At 39.3% G+C, this 20,336-nt stretch overlaps 1 protein-coding gene across 7 annotated transcripts in view; it reads right to left on the bottom strand.

The window, feature by feature from the left end:
• The window catches only part of SLC4A4 (solute carrier family 4 member 4), a 385,416-nt gene that overhangs the window by 146,798 nt on the left and 218,282 nt on the right, over positions 1 to 20,336 (bottom strand). For 3 of the 7 annotated variants that reach the window (XM_053922271.2, XM_053922272.2, XM_045185368.3), the window contains one exon: positions 10,789 to 10,884. The exons of the other annotated variants lie outside the window; for them this stretch is intronic. In XM_053922271.2, the coding sequence (XP_053778246.1) occupies positions 10,789 to 10,884 (96 nt within the window). The remainder of the gene's footprint in view (positions 1 to 10,788; positions 10,885 to 20,336) is intronic. 7 annotated transcript variants of the gene reach the window in all.

The raw sequence follows: 20,336 nt of genomic DNA, 5'->3' as shown, positions 1-20,336 counted from the left end.
GCCACACAGGCAAGGTTACAGTAAAAGTCAGCTCAGGTTCTCATGGCCTAAAACAGCAGTGACTTATTTCTCACTCATGGTAATGTCCATTGTGGACTGGCTGGGAGTCTGGTTCTGCATCTCTGTCCTTAGGCCAGGAACTAAATGCATGGAACCACTCTCGAGAACACTGCAGCTGTGAAGGAAGAGAGAACAGTGACGCGTGTACTGGCACTGAAAGCCTTCCTTAAAAATGACACCCAGGCCCTGGCCAGTGTGGCTCAGTTGGTTGGAGCATCATCCTGTAACCAAAGGGTTGTGGGTTCAATTCCTAGTCACGACACGTACCTAAATTATGGGTTTGGTCCCTAGTCTGGACTAGTACCATCCCCAGTCAGGGCACATACACTCCTCGGTCCTGGCATGTATGAGAAGCAATGAATCGATGTTTCTCTCTCTCCCTTCCTCTCTCTAAAAAAGCAATGAAAAAAATATATCTTCAGGTGAGGGTAAAAAAGGCCTTTTTTTAAATGATACCCATCATTCTGCTCATATATCAGTTGCCAAACAATTCAGGTGGTCACAACTAACTTCAAATGCGTGAGGAAGTAGAATCCTCATGTTTGCCCAGAAGAGAAAGAGCTGCAACATTTGTGGCTTTCCCTAATGATTACGATAAGTACTTAATCTCTTTGAGTCTCTCTGTGTCTCCATCGACAACAAGCGGTCAGTGATGCATTAACTTCATAGAATGTTTTGAGGGGATTAAATGAGACAGGACCAGGTGGAATAAATGAGAGCTGGTAGTTGCCTAGGTAGTGGTATCTCAACCATGGATAGAATGATCTAGTCAACAAGAAATGGAGCCCCTAACCCAGGAATGCAATTCTCGAATTCTGCTACCATCAGCAGCCAAAGAAAGCAACAAAGCTTCCCAGTGCCACTGAGGGCGTTTAGTTTTGAGTGATGTGAAGACCATGTTCCAAAAAACTCAAAGGAAACATTTCTGCTCTAGATTGTCACATATCCTGTCTTTTCAGTCTTTTCTCTCATTTTCAGTTCAAGTATTCATTTAATCAACAAATAGTCATGAACTGTCTGTGTGCCAGATACCATGTTAGGCCCTGAGTGAGTGATAAATCACAGTTTTCTCCAAAAGAACCCCAATCTATGCAAGAAGAATCACAATTGATGGTTCCAAAACAACCTCCCACACTACCACCACTTCTCACCAAAAAGAAAAAAGAAAAAGGAAAAGGAAGCCAAACAAATAAGCAAATGTAGATGAATTTGAGGAGTTTGTCATCATTCCTTCCAAAAGTGCCCAATAGTCAAAAACAAAATTGGAACTGCCTACTGTTCCAAATGTTTGTCTCAAGTAAATGGATGCTACACATTTTGGTTAAGTAGATGCTACATATTTGATTTCCTCTCCTGTGTTTTTAGATTGACAAAGTTCTTAAAGTTTGTTTTCACAAGAAATGATGAGAACTGAAGTAGAGAGGCTGTAATGGAGGTTCAGAGAAGGGCAGGTAGGAGAAGAGCAGAAGAGGACGGAGGAAAGCGGACAGGGAAGAGTTGGAGACGACAGGGGCGTTGGGCCTGACAAGAGGTGGAGGAGCAGCTACTGAGACGGAGGGTGCATCACGAGGAGTAGAACTGGGACCTGAGTTATCAGAACAACTGTAAACACACTGAACATTCAGTTTACCACAAAAAAGAAAAGCCATATTTCTGAAGATTCTGCCAGCAATTTTCATCAAAGTAAAATTCTACTGCTAGCTGCCAAGAAGAAATTTCATTATTAACTTTGAAATTGATATCTGCAGCTAGAAAATTACATTTGCTTTTCCTCCAGTCTCTTCACTCACATGTGTACAGACATGCTAATCCAAGTAGTTAGATCTTTCATTGTCTCCGAGATTGAAATCCAGGCATTGTTTAGTCTAATAAGAGTGGTTCACTGTATGTCTGCATGAAAGACTCTCCAGCAGTTTCAAATTCATCTAGTCTACCTCCGAAGTCCCCATAAAACCACAGCCCCAGTGGTTCTTCAGTAGACCTTGAACTGGTAACCCCAGCCCTCCCTCACTATGAGAAAAGCCTTCATCCTCCATTTACATGCGTATGCAGAAGGAGAATATTTTCTGTGCACTGTCCTTACACAGCTTCACATTGTTCTCGGCATTTTCAAAAAGGGTACACTCCAAAGTCAAGACTACAATTTCTGTTACGACTGTGAGATCATCATTAGTGCTGTCTACCAAATATTTCTGAATCTTCATCTTCTGAGCATATAGTAGAATAACAATTCTTTAAAGTTGGGTGTAAACATATGACTCACTGGCAAATGAAATGTGAGGGAAACTAACACGGGTCATGGCTGGAAAGGAGTTGAAGAGGCACTGACGATGCCTGTGGAAGCATGGGCTGAGACAAACCTCCTGTGAGTCTGGATCCTCACTAGCAATGGTGAGCAGAGCTCCCTGAAGTTCCACATGACACATGCAGTAATACGAGTAAGAAACTTCTGTGATGTTAAATAGCTGAGATAGCTGGTTGTCACTGCAGCACAATCCAGCCCATCCTGACTACTACTTGTCATAAAAGAAAAAGCGTCAGGAAGACCAGCTCTTTTTCTTAGCCCTTCAACTTATCCTCACTCTACTATGCCTCATCAGTGTTCTCTGGGAGGCAAAGGGAATCAAAGTTATAAACATGTAATAGATATCATTTCTTAATGGCTCTTTTTTATATTTCCCTTTCAACACTTTCCATTATTACCACTGTGCTTGAATTTTACATTTGAATCATTTGGTTCTGTTCTTTTTCCATCACTTACTGCTATGAAAAAGACACTCGGCTAGACACATGGAGCAGGAGGTGTCAAACCTCTTAGTCTCAGGTCACTGTCACACACTTAAAAATAAGAGTGTTTATCTCTCAATATTTACCATATTAGAAACTAAAACCAAAGTTTAAAAAATATTTATCTGTTAATTTTCACATTAATAAACCCACTGCACATTAACATAAGTAATGTACTTTATGAAAAATAACTTTTTCAAAACAAAAATTCTAGTAAGAAGAACAGCACTGTTTTACACTTTTTACAAATCTCTTTAATTATGGCTTATGAAATACAGCTGGATTCTCTTGTCTGCCCCTTGCTCAATCTGTTGAGATATGTTGTTTTGGTTGAATAACATGTAGAAAGTCCTAAGACCTTTCAAATGCTTTGAAATGATCTCAGGGATACCCAGGGCTCCCCAGTCCCCACGTTCAGAGCCAGTATGATAGTGCAAGACTCAGAATACTTTTTCTGTAAAAGGGCAGCTAGTAAATATTTTAGACTTTTTAGGTCATAGAATCTCTGTTGCGACTGCATAACTCTACCACTGTCACATGAAAGCAGCTGTAGGCAATACATAAACTAATGGGCACGGCTGTGCCCTAGTAAAATTTTATTGACAAAACCAAGCAGTAATGATTTGGCCCATGGGCCCTAGTTTGTCCATCCCTGTGATAGAGGGTATCTAAATGAATTAGACCTGGGTCCTGCCCTTAAGAAATGTATAGCTATTAGAGGCAACAATATACATATCCACACAGTATACCACAAAGCAGAATGAGATAAAGGTCATGTGAGGAGTCTCAAGACTGTTGCTTTCAGAGTTTAAAGAGTTTGGTAGAGAGCACCTCAAGTTGGGAGGTTTCAAGGAGAATGTGGGTCTTGAATGATGTGTGGAATTTTGACAGAAAGTCTCAGGAGGAAGGAGGGTATTCCACGTGGAAAGAATGTCTAGGGTTCTAACCAGTGTGGCTCAGTTGGTTGGGCACTGTCCCGCAAAGCAAAATTCGCTGGTCAGGGCACGTGCCTGGGTTGCAGGCTGGTCCCAGTTTGGGGTGCTCGTGAGAGGCAGCTGATTGATGTTTCTCTCCCTCTCTTTCTTCCTCCCTTCCTCTCTCTCTAAAAATAAATAAAATCTTTTTTTTAAATGTCTAGGGCAAAGACACTAGAAGAATTTAGCAAATTCAAGTAATGGTAAGCACCTGCTGAAATGTACAGTAGATAACGGGAAATACAGTAGCATAAAGTGCTGCTTCATCAACTTAAGTCACTGTGCAATGGGCCTTGAATGCCAAGCCCAGGGGTCTGGATGTTGTTTGAGATGTACTGAGCTGCCACTGACCACTTCCACATGAGAAGGTAACTTATCAACCAGCTGTAGTAAGATTAACTGGAAGCAAAGTGTCCAATGCAATTGCATATGTCCAACTATAAGTGGTGACTCCAAATCACAGGCTACTGAATTAGACTAAACAAGAAGAAAGAAGGACCTGAGCCAAAGCCACGACAGTAAGATGATGAGGAGGACAGAGTAAGCCACAGCAGAGAGGTAACATTTAACAAATGCAGCGGTTCAATGAGGGAAGACAGGCAGAGACGGTGCATAATCGAAGACAATGATAAGGTTCCGAGTCTGACAGAAGGGAGAAGATGGTAAGAAACAGGAAGGTCAGGAAATGGGAGAAATTAGGTGATGAGAAAAGGAGAGGGAATACGAAGATAGTCTACAGGTCACCATTTTGCCACGCACAGGTTTGAATGTTCACAAATACTAAACCTGCCTTGTTGAGAAAAAAAAGTCTATTTTATAATTCCAGCAGATTGCCAAAGTTTTTCTAAATCTGTGCCTCTTAAATTCTCCTCCAAGTCCCCAGTACTCTGTATTTCTAAGTTTTATTCTTTATCCACCTGGATTCTCTCAATTTTAGACTCCTGGAGTTAGCATATACTTTAGCCCATTGTAAATACAATACTAGATATCAATAAAATAACTAATGAGACCTACTTCAGAAGTTCAGGATAAATAGTAAGTAAATCTTGCCCTGACTGGTGTGGCTCAGTGGGTTGTGTGTCATCCTACAAACCCAAAGGTCGCCAGTTTGATTCCCCATCGGGGCATGTGCCTGGGTCGCAGGCCAGGCCCCCAGTGAGGGAGTGAGAGAGGCAATCAATCAGTGTTTCTCTCACACATCCATGTTTCTCTCCCTCTCTATAAAAATAAATAAAATAAATAATAAAATAAAATAAAATGTTTTAAGAATTGTAACTAAATCACTTTTCATTTTTGTAAGTGGTTAGGGCTGTCTGTATTTGAAGAATGTTGTAACTCATTCTTGGAAACCATGTAAGTTTTCTGAATGTCTTATGTTAGCTAAAAAGTCGGAAGGCAGATGTCATGTTGCTGAGAGATTTCATTTCCTATAGTCTTTTGAAATTTGTGCCTATGAAAAGCAAGGGAATTTTGAAAGTTGTTCTTGGACTTCCTTTTGCTTGCAAAAGGCCAAAAATGTATGTGAGAATGGTACAAATAATATTTCCAATCAAAGAACCCCAGATCTTGAACCTGATGAAGAAAGAAACAGAGGGATGGAAGGTTAAATGCTCAGAATCAAGATGACAGTGCTCTAAATTCATAGGCAATAAAGAGAGCTACAGCTTCGGTGGTACTTCTCCACCCTAAAGGTAGGGTTAGATGGATGGGAAAAAACTAAGGTGAGAATGTAATAACAAAGCAGAAATATAAGAGTCTTGGCCCATGATAAATCATCTAAAAGTCTCTTCATGAAATATACCCTCAAAGATGGCCACGGCATGAGGAACAGGCACAGAAATCTGAACTGCCGTCTGTAAACCCCATCCCTTTTTCCAGAAACAGTTTCTGTCATCTCCCAGGTTGCAAGCTCAAAACCTGAGGCATCCCAGATTCCTTCCTCTTCCTCCCCTAACATCTAAGCAGTCGTTGAGTCCTGCAAAGGCCATCTCTATCACACTTCTGGCACTGTCCCTTCCTTTCATTTTGACAGTCCACCGATCCTGACCCTCACTCTCTACATCTGGTATGCTGCAATCACCTCCCAACTCTCTCCCTACCTCAAGCATTTCCCCTTTCTGTTCCATTCAAATAACCCCTAGAAGGTTAATTTCCCCAACACACAGCTCTCGTCATGCTACCTCCATGATAAAAAACTTTCATAATCTTCCACAAAACGGCTCAAATATTTTGCCAGCTTGACACTCATATGTGCTGTTCTCCTCTCCCTCTCTGCTAATCAAATGTGGCCACTTACTCTACCTCACACAAACTCTCCTTTTTAGTCTCTCAACAACATGGTCGCTTTCATACTTTTCTCTCAGACTTGCGTCGTCTTTCAAGGTTTCATCCTGCCTTTCCTACAATCTCCATTTATGGAAGTACAAGCCATCTTTAAGGCCCCCTGAAAAGTAGGTCTTTGCTAAGAAGAAGTATTTCCCCGATTCTCTTTTTGTGCCCTACTCTCCATTCTTCTCACAAACATTTTCAGACAGTACAATGCATGCGACTGTGCTACACACTGTAGGCAACCAGGTGTGCCCTCGTCCTTTTCTGGTGGCCCCACCGCCTCTCTCAATCGGCGTTACCTGTGCACTTTCCTCAGCTCCTTCTCTCCAAGTGGGCCATGGAACTGTAAGAGTCAGCGCTCAGTGAATGGTCGATGACCTACACTCATTAAAGTAAACTCTCTGGGTTCACCTAAAGAGACTCTCCTAAAACCCTCCTAAAGCAATTCCAAACCTTTTAGAGAAAAATCTAGAGCCACAGCAAATTATCATTTTTTATTTAGTCAGTAAACTTTGGAGCAATTGAAAGATTATGAATTATTTAAATTCAGAAATGCCCAAAAGGAAAGAAAAACAAAAGGTTTTCTTTTTAAGCAAAAAAGTTCCACCTACAATTCAGTTTTTAAATTCTAATGTTAACTATGTAAACTGCTTATAGGATGAAACATGAATCCTGAGTTATAACACTGTGGCTTCATGGGGGGAAAAAACAGTATTATTATTACACTTAGCATAGTAATAACATTAAACACTGGATAAGTACTTTCAAAGCAAAGCCCTAAACTAGACCTGGAGGTCCCTGCCTGGTAGGTTTACCAACTAGACAAAAGGCCACAACACAAAGGAAAGTGAAGACAGATGCCGTGATGTGCAGAAGATGGCAGGATCAAACCCTAAACCTAGTTTCTTCTTTAAGGTTCAGACCTAAGAGTCTGAACAGATGATCTTGACCGCCAGTAACTGCAAAAGGACACAAGTGATTTCTAAGGGCTCAAAGCATGCCGGCTGTTAGGTGTCAAACTGAATTCCTAGATAAGCGGGAGAGTGAAGAGCCATTCTTGATCTACCAAGATAGAGTCGGCTCCTACAAGCTCTAATCACGGCAAAGCAGTTAGGTGGGTATTAGCTTGTCCTGAAAAGTAGAGGTGAAAGCTTCTCTTTTGTTCTCAGTGGTCCAGGCTGGGTTCAGACCTGCCAGTGAGATCTGTAAGAGGAAATCATTTTTGGTTTCCTTCCAACTTCTAATTCAATACCTTGGCAGCATTTGAAATGGTAAAAGCTGTAAGCTCATATCTGCCTCAGGTGACAAGTAAGATAAGAAGCACACAATGTAAAAATGATGAGAGCTTACTCCCCAAAAGCAACTTTAAAGGTGGCTTTTTGAAGGTAGTTACTTCAAGTCACACTAAGCCTGAAAATTGCTTGCTAAGAATACTGAAAGATTAAAGTATTGGAACCTGGTTCCCAAACCTGTGTTTTAGCTGATATTTTGGCAGTGTTTTTAAAAAATAATTCCATGTTAACTGTCAGAATAGACTGGTAATCAAATTCATCAGACCAGGATGAGCAGAAATAGGAAGAAATCATTTTTGTAGGTAATAAACAATATTCATTTCTGGTTAATAGTTTACCGTGGCCAAGATAGGCCCTAGTGAAAACTGAGCTGTTGGCTGCTTTTAATAAAAAGTCCAAGTGTCAAGAGTCAGTAAGTGTTTACTGTACAACTCCCACGTTTCAAGTGCTTCCACTGCGCTGGAAGACACGTAAAAGCATGAGATTCAGCTCCTGCCCTAATGGAGCTTTTGGATATGGTTGCAATTTGAAAAAAATATAAACAATGCAGCATTAGAGGACAACATAAAATAATACACGGTAAATCTTCAATTGTGAGCCACACACAATAGGAACTATGGAATTTTAAGACCTGGAAAGGTCTTTCATGTCTACTAGAACTATTTTATAAAGGAGATGGAACATCATCCAGACCCTACTGAACAGTTGTGGATAGATGTACTTTTATTAATTTTTTTTTACTCCTCACCAGAGGGCATTTTTTTCATTGCTTTTTAGAGAGAGAGGAAGGAAGAGAAACATTGAGGGAAGAGACAAGCATTGATTGGTCACCTCTCATACACACCCGGACCAGGGATCAAACCCACAACCCTCTGGCTACGGAAGAATGCTCCAACCCACTGAGCCACCCAGCCAGGGCCTGGACAGGCATTCCTGAAAAGGCATTCTGGAAGGGTGAAGGTGTCAACTAAGGCAGCAAAGTCAGACTTGCCACAATATAAGCCAAAAGAAAAAAAGGCAAGCTGATTAGAATACAGGTACATACTGATAAAAGACGAGAATTTGGTTGGATATGTAGGTGGACCTAGGAGGATTTAGCACCACTTCGTATACCTTCATTATTCAATGTGTAAATTAAATTTATTGAATTGATAGTAATAGGGAGCCCTGAAGAAAATGATTAAGATTATATATCAAAAGTTGTTTATTTAGGGAGAGAATATAGCATATAAATAGACAATGAGAGAATCCTCGCTTATGACTAAAATGTGTTTTTTAGAAGGGTTGCCCCAGGGTGTAGTCTTAGGTTGATTTCCAAATAGTTACCATATTTTCATATCATCAACAGACTGAACATTTTGGTCAATTTTCTTGATGCTTTATTGACAACAATATTTCAGTGTCTAAATGAGTTAGAATAAGAGGCTAAGACCAGCTACAACTTCTTGAGCAATTCCTATAAGCACTTTACTAATAAGAGTGATGATGGATTTATTGAGTGCTGAGCAATATGCCGAACATTTTACATATTTCTAATTTAATTCTCACAACAATCCTATGTTGGTAAGATTAACTCAATTTTACGGTTGAGAAACCCTTTCCAGTAGAGAAATAACTTGCCCAATGTCTGGAGGCCAGCAAACCACAGATGCCGGATTCAAACCCAATCCTGCCTGACTTCAAAACCAAAAGACTAAACTTCTTACCTAAATTTATTTGTTCCCCAAGAAACATCACTGAGGAAAAGAAGAGAATTTATTAGAAAGAATGAATGATTCTTGCAGGGAAAAATCATATCAGTGTCAAAGCTTTCTCATGGGGTCAGTAGATTCTTTTTGACAATCCAACCATGTGAATTTCTTACACTTTAATTCCAATTTCAGTAAGTCATTACCCGTCAAAGTAACAGATGGCAGCACCATATGATGAAGTCCAAGTCCTGCCTTAGACACTCAGTATCTGTGTAATTTCAGCAATTTACTAGATCTCTCTAAGCCCCGCTTCTTCATCTGTAAACTGTGGATACTAGCAATAGCCATCCCACAAAATTGTTCAGAAAATTCAGTGATAAATCATAAAGTCCTTAGCCTGGGGTTTGTATCTGAAAAGTAAGGAATTAATGTTTGCAACATTTATTATTAGTCAAGTAAACTTAGACCTACTTTATAGCAGAGATCACTGCAAAATTATAGTTCAATAGGGGGCCTTTCTTCCAGTTCTCCCAACACCCTACTTTCCCTTTAAGATTTAGCCCTAAAATTATCAACTCCAAAATTTCTCCTACCATCCCAACTCCCAGGCCAACGAGACCAGATGTTCCCATAATCCTGTGTGTGCGAGCATGCATGCGTACATTTTTTGTCGTTTCACTTAGCATTTCGTATAATTGTTAACCCTGAGGAAAAGGACTCGCTTATTCATTTCTAAATACCTTGTGCATTTATGTCTCGAGTGGAAACAAAGATTACTAATATGATTTCTAAAAATGTCAAATTTACTCCAGTGAAATCCCTGGTATAATGCGTCACAACAAGCAGCATTTTGAGATGAACTAAAATGCCTCCCACTAAACTGGAGAAAGCCATCTTCCTAGGACAGTGAAATTTCCTCACACTAAAATAGTAAAAGCTTCAAATCACTAGGTATACAGTAATAATAAACAGTTAAAAGCTGAATGACATCACCATGGATGGGTTTCTTGATGATTAAAATTTATATCATACATAATAAAATTTGGAATCTTACAGGAAAGTCCATGTAGTTTTCTGTGCATGTTCCTTTTTTTGGATTTTAGGTATATAAACCTTGTCTCTTTAGCAAAGCTTTTTATTTTAAAAAGTTAAGATTCTATCTTATTTTTTCATTGTTTGTAATACCTACTCCTTTTTGGGCACATAATAGGAATTTGCAAGGTATTTTTTAGGCCATTAACTTAGTAAGTTTTTCCTTTCACCCAGCACTTGAATGCTTTCAAACCACCTTCAGAGAAGTCATCTCAAGTATCTTCCTCAAAATCCTCTGAAGGAAACCAGGTTCCCAGCAGTGCTCCATAGAGAAGACACTGTCAGCACCAGGCCTAACAACTCCATTTGAAACTTGTTCTGCTGCCTTACAAGGTTCTCAACTTGAATTCAGGATGGCAGATCACTCAAGAGATTGCATTATTACTGTACAATGTGGTAGTGGTAGGAATAAATCAGTAATTGTTAAGTTCAACAAAGTGTAAGCCTTATCCTTTCAGGCATTCTGGCGGTTCCCTCCACTCAGGGACCATCAGCCCAAACTCCCTGCCCTCCCATGGCCCGCCACCGCCGCCATCCTTGCCCTTTCCCCAGTCATGGACTTACTTAGCCATCCCACGCTGGGAGTGCGCCGCACTCGAGGGTCATCATCCAAGGTGCGGTTTGCTAGGCAGGGCACTGAGTTCTCAAGCGGGCTGCGGGCTTTAGTGTCAGAAGCAGAAGACAAGAGGAGGTGGAGGACATATGAGCAGCCACAGCAAGGATGAGGATGAAGCATTAATTAAGAAGAAAAAAATACTAAAGCAAATCACACAGGCGGGTTAGAGGAGAATAATGACATATTACATTGACACACACCCCCTCCCATGACCCTGCATCTTTTGATGGAACAAATTCCAACACAGAAAGAAAAAGACAAGAAAAATTGCATTCAATCATTATAGTCCCCACGTACCAGCAGATGATCTGCCCTGCAGTTCCAATACACAAAACATGGATTGTATCCAGAGGAAAGGTTCACATAAAGAACACTATTCTCAAGATGTGAGATCGGGGCTGTTAAGCATTTTGCAGCACGTACGCACACACACAGGGGAGTCACACCCAGTTCTGTGAAGCACGGGGAGCAGGGGATTGTATTAGCAAGGAGCTTTCTTATGATCTACCCAACAGACCCTTCTGTGGATCCTGTGCACAGATGCAGAGAGCGACACTTCACACTTCCACTCGGAAATTTTCCTTCGTGAATATAGAACTCATTTTCAAGATTTTTGCCTACTGTTTCTCAGCCCTTCAGAAACATGAGGCTGGGATATAAATAAATCAATACCTTAATACAAATCTATTTAGAAATGCATATTTGTCCTCATTTTCTGGTGCCCTTTAATACTTAGTTTACTGTAATTTTAATATGTGGTGCACCAGTGCCAAATTTTAAACCACACCCAAGACAGAACAATGATGCAGGCTAAGTATATGGTATGGTTTCTGCAGAGAGTTTTCATCACCTGGAGAGCACCATCAACTTCTGTCTGAAGAGAGTTTCATCTGGGTTTCATGTCATCTATTTTGCTACTCTGATCAAATGCCTCATTCCAGGGCTACTAAGAAATAGGCAGCATAACTACCCTTCAGGGGAAGACAATGAGGTTGGAAATATGTAACCATCACACTACAGAGAATTCAACAGGAGAGAGTTTCTCCCCCTTAATAATAAAGACAGTCAGTTAATGATGAAGGCACAAAGCAAAGCCTATCCAACCAAAAGCAAAGATTAGATCACTTATTCACACAAGTATACAAATGGCAGGGCACACAAACGGTCTTCTTAAGGCTATCACTAACTTGGGAGGTCAAGTTCTAAATTGAATCACTTACAAGTTAATGTAATTTTATAACCAAATTTGGGTATTCCACACATTATAAAATCGAGAAACATTTTTGTCAATTTATCTGCGTTTAAACGCTGTAAATAAAGCTAGCACTTGTGAGTGGGCCATCTGTGCCAGCACCTGTTTGAGGCAAGTCTGATGTCTTCTCTTTGCAATCTGAATTTTTAATTGTTTCCCATAATTAAACTTCTTTGCAAGTTTTTATTGCACTAAGAAAAATGATACAGGAAAATGAACCAGTTGAGATTATTCCAAAATTGCCTTTGTCAAGAGGGAGGCATTTAGAAACATATAGTATCATACTGACCAAGTTTCAGCTTCTATTTCTTTTGACAAGCTAGCGACCTGCTTCAAGAGCCAATATTCCTACAGGCTTAGCTAAAGGAAATGAAAGGGGCGAGACAACTTGCAGCCATTGATCTAAACCCGGGCGAGAACCTACTGAAACTCCCGACCGGTGAGAACTGACAGCGGATGGCAATGCAAAGCAAATTCAAATGAATGTTCACATTCTTTAACTTCTGATCAGTATGTAGCTCACGGATACCATGGCTTTTCCTGAAGTAAATACGAGAAATCAGCAGCTGCTCTAAAACTCAGGTGCTAATAACGGACTTTTCCCAATAGCTTCTCTCTCCTCTCCACTCAACGTGTCTAAAGCTGGAAACTCCTTTTTGCATAAACAGTCTCCACTGACACTGAGCCTCACCATCAAGAACTCAGTGGAATGGAGCCTGGCACACAGCAGCCAAGAACCTGGCTCCAACAAGAGGCATGAAAATGAAACTGCCCATAGAGACTTGGCACCTGTGCTTTAGCGAAGCTGATTGCAGCCATCTGGCTGCTTACCAGCATGAAAACTGGGAGGCTCACAGCATCCATTACTTACATTGGCAAATTCCAACATTTTGATTTGTTGGACCCTATGCGTACTTCTGTGCAGAAAGAGATACAAACTCTGTAACCCTTTCATGCTGCTTCTTTTCTCTTTACAAATTTACTCCAAAGATAAAATTCTGAAAAGTTGTTTCCAAAGCTGGAGCTAAATTTTCTGTAATTATAGCATCGTAATAATATATTATTGAACACCTTTTCTACAAAATGCTTTTATGGTGCCTCTTCCACACTTAAGCTACACAATAAACAACTTAGTTTGCTTCTATCTTACATGTTCTCTTTTAAGTATCTTTTGCTTGACTTCAGGCATGAACAAGGTAGAAATTGGTTTATATGATTAGGATTTGATAAGGAAAAATACATAGCTCTAAAGATTTTGGGGTGGAGGCTTCCAAAAATATAGACTGCAGGAAAAAATGTTGTAAAGGGGACTTCTTTTTTTTTTTGATAATTCTCATTTCCCTTGGGAATCAACTTGTCCAAAACCATCAGTCCCAGATCTTTTCAAGTGAGGGGGGTGTCCCTACTTAAATTATGCAGGTAGACCAAAAAATCACTCCAGGAAAATTCTTTTTTAATAGTCTTATTACAAAGAAAACAAACTCTACTTATGTTCAAGTTTTAGAACTCTTTCAGGATTACAGTGTTGTATGATCAAATGGTTGTTGAGCACTTATAACCACTTAGCACTGCTGTTTACCCAAAAAATTTAACCCAAAAGAATAGCAGCTTTTCACCTGTAAACACATGAGACAGGTTGTCTATGAAATTCCATTTGGAAAGGCCAATAAAGACATCCAACTGCCATATTGGGTATGGATTCTTGCCTAGCCACAGAATAACCTCCAGAGCCCCTTAATATCACAGGATTACACAGAGAGACCTAGACGCGCTGATGTGTGGGAAATAAGTTACAGTTGAGGAAGCTCATTATCCACTATAGTTGAATTAGCATATTGTTATTAAGCAGCTAGTTTCCTCCATTTTTCATGTTTGGGCAAGTTATCTTATATTTTTGATATTTAGGTTTTCTATATGCAAATGGAGATAATGATATATACATTAGAAACATCAAAGAGAACAATGCCTGGTATTATAGGTGCTCAATTAATGGGAGGTTTTATTATCATTGCTACTAACTACTCTTATCATTGATGGAATGATGTCTTCTTTGTTCAACATCCCAAATAGTGTTGGAAAACATTAAAGACAGCAACCTGGGCCTACTATGAATTTAAAATGTGATTCTTAAGAAATCAGGTTCACAAACCTGAAAAAAATCTTTTTGTCTTTTGTATTTGCACTGAAATGGGGATTGAGTAGAACAAGGCACACTTAATCATTTTTGGAAGACTTTAATTTTATTCCCCCTTTTTTCTTTTGGGAAGGCATGATGAAGAGTCCATAGTGCTCACACCTCGTGTCTTTATTTTGCCTTTTCTCCCTTCCTCACATTTCCCTCTACTCTTCTCTCTACTTCTATTTCACAGACATCAGGATATAATCCTACATCTACACTTACTCTCCTGTCTACTGTTAGAGCAAGGGAAGGCTTAGGAAAACAAGACTTCACAAGGGCAGCTGTATCAAGGACCTTAAGGCTTGAAATAAGATTTACTTGGGGGCGACAGCAGCAAATCAGTGAAGGGCCCTTTAAGTACATGGTTTTTGCAGAGAGGTAGAAATAGGGAAGAGAGTACATACTCATATGTGGTAGGAAATGTGGTAGGAGAATCATTTCATCCTTGACTCTATCACAGACTCAGGCCACAAAAAACAGACTGGCAATTAGTAACATTAAAATATGTTTGTTTCATGGTAACATCCTGTTATACATATATGACTTACTGGGAGCTTAAAACTGTCATTGTTCCGACACAGTGATCAATTTTCATACTCTCCATTAGAAACTTAAAGCTCATGAGTGATACCTCATAAGCATTATCTGGCATCTGTGAGGTTGACCATGAGAGCAGTACTGTTGAAAAATAAAACTCTAAGAATGTTTTCAAGTATGGTATAGTGGGAGAGAAAAAATGAGAGACACAGAAAATAACAGAATACAAAATAAAGGTGCCAAATTGAAGCTCTGGGCTCGGTTTTAAACCTGAAAGGCATTACATTTGCCCTTTAAAATATTTCTGAATAATACTTGTTCCTTACCGTGTAGCTCCTGTTGTGCTTATTAAATACTTTCACAAAGATATCTTATTCTTGGTTGTATATACAGAATAAGACATTACTGCCCTTATTTTATAGATATGAAAACTGAGGCTCAAGAAGTATATCTAAAGTGCTCGAAATCACACTACTACTAAATATAAGTCCAGGATTCGAATGAAGCCTTTGGAAAAGAGAGCACCATGTCAAGAAGATTATAGAGTAGGCCTTTTATGTCAAAATCTAAATCCTCACTTTTGTGGTATCTCTTAGGCCTGACTCTTCATTGTCATAAGAGTAGAACAGACTACCACATTCTGGGAGGGAGTGACCCTTGAAGAAAAATGTGTTATTGTTTATTTCAAGATCTGAACATTATAAATCTGGAAGATCGGTCACCTACCTCGGTGGGGGGAAAATGGAAGACAAGAATGGGGTCTGATAAATGAATTAGAACATAATGAAAACAATAATAACTACTGTTATTTGGAAACACTTTCATTCAGGTACTTTTCTAGAAACTTTAGCTAGATCGGCTCGTTAAATCTAAGGCTGAGAAGAGCTTGATCGCTGGGCTCTGGCCAGGACATACATCTGTGCTGTGCATGTGAATGCAGAATCGGAGGCCTGCACTAAACAGATGGACGCATGCTGTTGGTTTGGGGGGAGCTGATTGTATGCAGAAGGGCACCTGGAAGATGACTCATCTTATGGCGATGTGGGCCTGTCAACGGACCCATCTCAGGACTGGAGAAGCATGATGGCCCGCTTCAGAGGGACAGAATCTTTGAGAGAAGTAAGGGAAATGCCTGCTTTCCCTGTTGATTCAGGGACTAGGTCTGAATTCAAGGATGGGGGGGCAGGGACAAAGTAGAGCCACCCAGCCAGAGACAATTAAGATAAGCTGGAATCCGGTAAACCCAGACAAAAAGCTAAGAATTTCTAAAGAAATTGAGAAAGCTGCCAAACCTGGCAGTGGTCTCAGCCAGATCCACCACATGCCAGCATCTAGGCAGCCTGATCTAATAGCCAAACCAAATAGCTCTAAGACACCCAATCTCAAATCAGACCCAAAGCAACAAGAGCCTCAGTAATCCCACTGACATTTCAATGAGGCCTAGAATTACTACTAACAAAAAGAATTGACTTCTTTCCATTGTTTGTTCTATGTTGTCAACCACTATCTATGTTACTGTAGGTAACAGTAATAGACACTTTAAAATTTCTAAACGTGTTGTGTGCTTGTTAGGAACAGCAATGTGGCAGAAAACTAGGAAGCAGCATCCTGCCTGGTAAATAACATTGAAAAGAGGAATCCAGAGAGAAAGTAAGGGGTGGTAACAAGTGGTGGGAGCTAGTGGACCACATTTCTCAAACTGGACAGGAAAAAAAACAGTGGTGAATTGAAGATAAAACCCAGAAGTTCAATCTGGAGTATTCTCTATCTCAGTAAATAGTACGGAAATGTCAAATTGCACCAGGAGAAAGCCTGGAGGGAGCAGCATGAAGCCTAGGAGCCAGCTGCCCTGGCCTGGAGCTGCAGCCTTTCCTAACTCCTCATCTAAGTCTTGGATTCTCATGTGGTTTAGTATTTCCCTGGTAGCCATTTAGCAAAATGTGAAACCAGTAACAGGGGCAGATATTCTACAAGAGGACTGGGATGAAAAAGGGCTCCCACCTCTTCCACTGCTGACTATATGATATCCATATCACTTACCAAAACGCAGAGGAAATAAACCAGCACTATATCCTTAAGTTTCTTCCCAAATAGTAGCTACAGAGCAAATATCATTCCAAAAACCACTCTTACTTAATATGAGATTTTCTTCCTTAATTGTGTTTAAACATATTATACATAATTTATTATAATTGCTTGAGCGGTTACTATGTGCCAATTATCATTCTAAATATTTTACATATATTATCTCATTCAATTTTTATTGTCTCTGTTTTATAGATATTGAAACTGAGTACTAAATTACATTTCTAATTTTTTTATTTAAAAAACTAATGAAAATGGGGTCATGAAATTGTATTAGGGAAAACTGAAATTCAGGGTGTGGGTCTGATTGGATAACCAAAGTCACTTTCCCTAAAGGATTTCTGTACTCTCAGACCACAAAACACAGGGATTTATTTTTATGGTCATTTAGGGCAAACTGATGACAGCTTTGCCCAAATTTCCTCAAAGGTAGTGAAGCTGATGACTGAAATTCAGGTTCCCAATTGATCATGGTCCTCAAGTCAGGTTTGATTTATCTTTTCTAAGCTATCAAAAGTACCCATGTTAATGGTAAGTGATATTTTTAAAAAATCAGATCCTCCTATAAACTATGGCTTTTTAAAACAGAATTATCAGGTAATCGTGTAAACATCTAACTAAATATTTATTGAATAACTATTAATTGCATATACTTTTTCACTTTCTAATAAAAAGCAAACTAAATAAATCTTCCTTGATTTTTAAATACTACTAAGGAATATTTTTAGGCTTGAATGTTATTTTTTCATAGTAAACCACAATAATACAGGACCTAAGTATCTCAGGCCAAATTTTTAAGCAAAATCATATGAAATTACTGACAGTCAACTTTATCTTACCCACAAAAAGGCGATTTCATATGGTTCAACTTGAAACAATAGTGATAAATAGAGTAGGTAAAGGAAAATCCAACACCAGAGGAAATGATAACCTCATTCATTAATTTCTTCATGCAACACTAACACTATCCAAATGCCCCAGTTAACATATTGGTAAATTAGAGCACTTGTGTAAAATTTCGTACCTGGCAGACACATCCATGAGAATTCACAGATGTCTCAAGCAAGTGGCAATTTCACAAAAATTAGTGTCTTGGAAGCTAGCCTGATTCTTCCCTAATTCCTAACCAATAGAAATGTTCACCATTTCTTTTTAAAAACCCTAACTTGTCTTGAACTCCGAGCCACATCAGGACCCTAGCCATGAGAGCTGACCTTCAACTATGGCTACACAGGGACAGGACGGGCGGTGAATGTGATGGTAACTGTTGGAAACCCAGCTCTCCACCAGAGGGAGAAGACGCGTGTGCATGTGTAAGTGTGTGCACGCCTGCAGCAAATTTTACTGATGTGAAGGATGTACAGCACACATACAAATAATAAAATACACAGTAATCTTGTAAATGGCCTGCCAATAGCCAGTTGATTCTCACAGAAAGCTTTTGTTGATTTTTACCAAACTCCAGTGACCAACTTACTATGGCAACTGGCAAACAAGCGTAGTTCCAACATCCATGCTGAACATCTATTATCGTATATGCTAACAAGACAGAAGCAAAATAATGAAGACATATATCAGACTTCACTTATCTGTCAGCAATGTCAGTAACTCCTTTGCTAAACTAGATAATAATAGTTTTTGAATACTGGAGGAATAATTCCTCAATTCTTTGTGATATTCACATTTTAATAGCTGCGATGGTCTGAATGTTTACATCATCCCAGAATTCATATGTTGAAATCCTGGAAATGGGGAAAAATACAATATAAGTAAATAAATAGAAAGAAAGAAAAAGAAATCCTAACCCCCAATGCCATGATATTGGAAGGTAAAGCCTTTGAAAGGTAATTAGGCCATGGGGTTAGAACCATCTTGAATGGGATTAGTGCCCTTATAAGAACAGATAAGAAAAAGATAATCTCTCTCCACCATGTGAAAATACCTTGAGAAGGCAACCATCCATCTACAAGCCCAGAAGAGGCCAGATCTCTAGCACCTTGATCTTGGTCTCCCCAGCCTCCAGAACTATGGTAAATAAATGTAGTTGTTTAAGCTACAGAAATTTGTTACAGTAGCCAAGCTAAGACAGCAACTATAGACATTACACACTTTTAAGTTGAATCTGTATTATTAACATTTTCTTCATTACTTTTTTAAGTCTAGAGATGATAACCAATGAATCAAGCCCTGATCTGTAGCCTCTGCTGATTCATACGGCGTAAATACTGCCATCATGGGTGATTTCACATTACAAATACGAAGTTCCTGTATGCAGAGTTGGGAAAAGGCACACAGTAGGGTACCATTTGTTGTACTGCTACCACACAGGCACAATAGATGTAAGTAACCTCAAGAGCATAGACTATAGTAAAATAAGGAGGAGGTGATGAACTTTTGAGTTTTATTACCTTTATTTTTAATGTACTTAAAAATATTTAAGCATGTTTATAGAATTTAATTTTAATAATAGCTATGCTTAACAATCAGCTCATAAAATTCCTGATAACAAGTGACTCTTATGAGTAGATAGGAGGTGGCTCCAGCACACGGCTACGAAACAAAAAAATGTCCAATTCTAAACTATCGTCATGAATGTCAGCTATTAATCACACTGTTGCTCTCAAAACCAAGGCTGACAGTGTCCCTGAGTCTATTTTCTAAATTATCACAAGTTTCTCTAGGGTTTACATACAGATGTCAGAATCTTTTTCTGACTACAATAAATATAAGATTCTGGTTTATTAAAATAGTAGCAAGAGTTCCATAATTCTTTATTTTAGAAATTTATCCTAAGAATATTTCATAATATTAAAAATATTAAGTAGTTAACTGGAATATGCAAAGGTAACTGTATAAACTTGTAAATCAAGTGCCTCTAGAAAACCAAAAATTTACCATCTGATAATTTATAAGAGTGTACACCTTGGAGGCAAATGAAATCCATGGCTATAGAATCTCTCAAAGCCAAATCTTGCCTCTGGATGTTTCTAATGAGATAGGTAACACAAAGGTCAGTAATAACATGTTTAAAAAGCCCTACTCAAATTCCATGCTTCAGGGTGTAAGCTGAAGAGTCAGAAAGGAAAAGAACGGCCTGCCCTTCCTAGTTGCTTTTTGCCCTGAGTATATAACATTTCACAAGAGAAAAGGCAAATGAGAAAAGCAGTTTCAACTTTCTTCTGAAGTGCAAAGATCTACTGATAGGACAAAAGGAATGAGATGTTATCAGCTGGTTTGCTATATTTCACATTCAAATACTTTCTCCTAAAGCACAAGACGGAGGCCTAGGAGACCCATCTGTCCTTAATTCCTGCTCCGCCTGCACACCCGTGGGGTGAAGCTCACCCGCACTGCTGGAAGGCCCCTCACTCTGTCATATCCGCTCGTCTTCACTTTGCAAATAGACCAACATTTGAAAAAACTGCAATTTCTTGAGTCTTTAT

This window comes from Desmodus rotundus, chromosome 4 (genome assembly GCF_022682495.2).
Source record: "Desmodus rotundus isolate HL8 chromosome 4, HLdesRot8A.1, whole genome shotgun sequence".
Taxonomy (NCBI): domain Eukaryota; kingdom Metazoa; phylum Chordata; class Mammalia; order Chiroptera; family Phyllostomidae; genus Desmodus; species Desmodus rotundus.
This window is presented reverse-complemented; position numbering and strand designations above follow the sequence as displayed.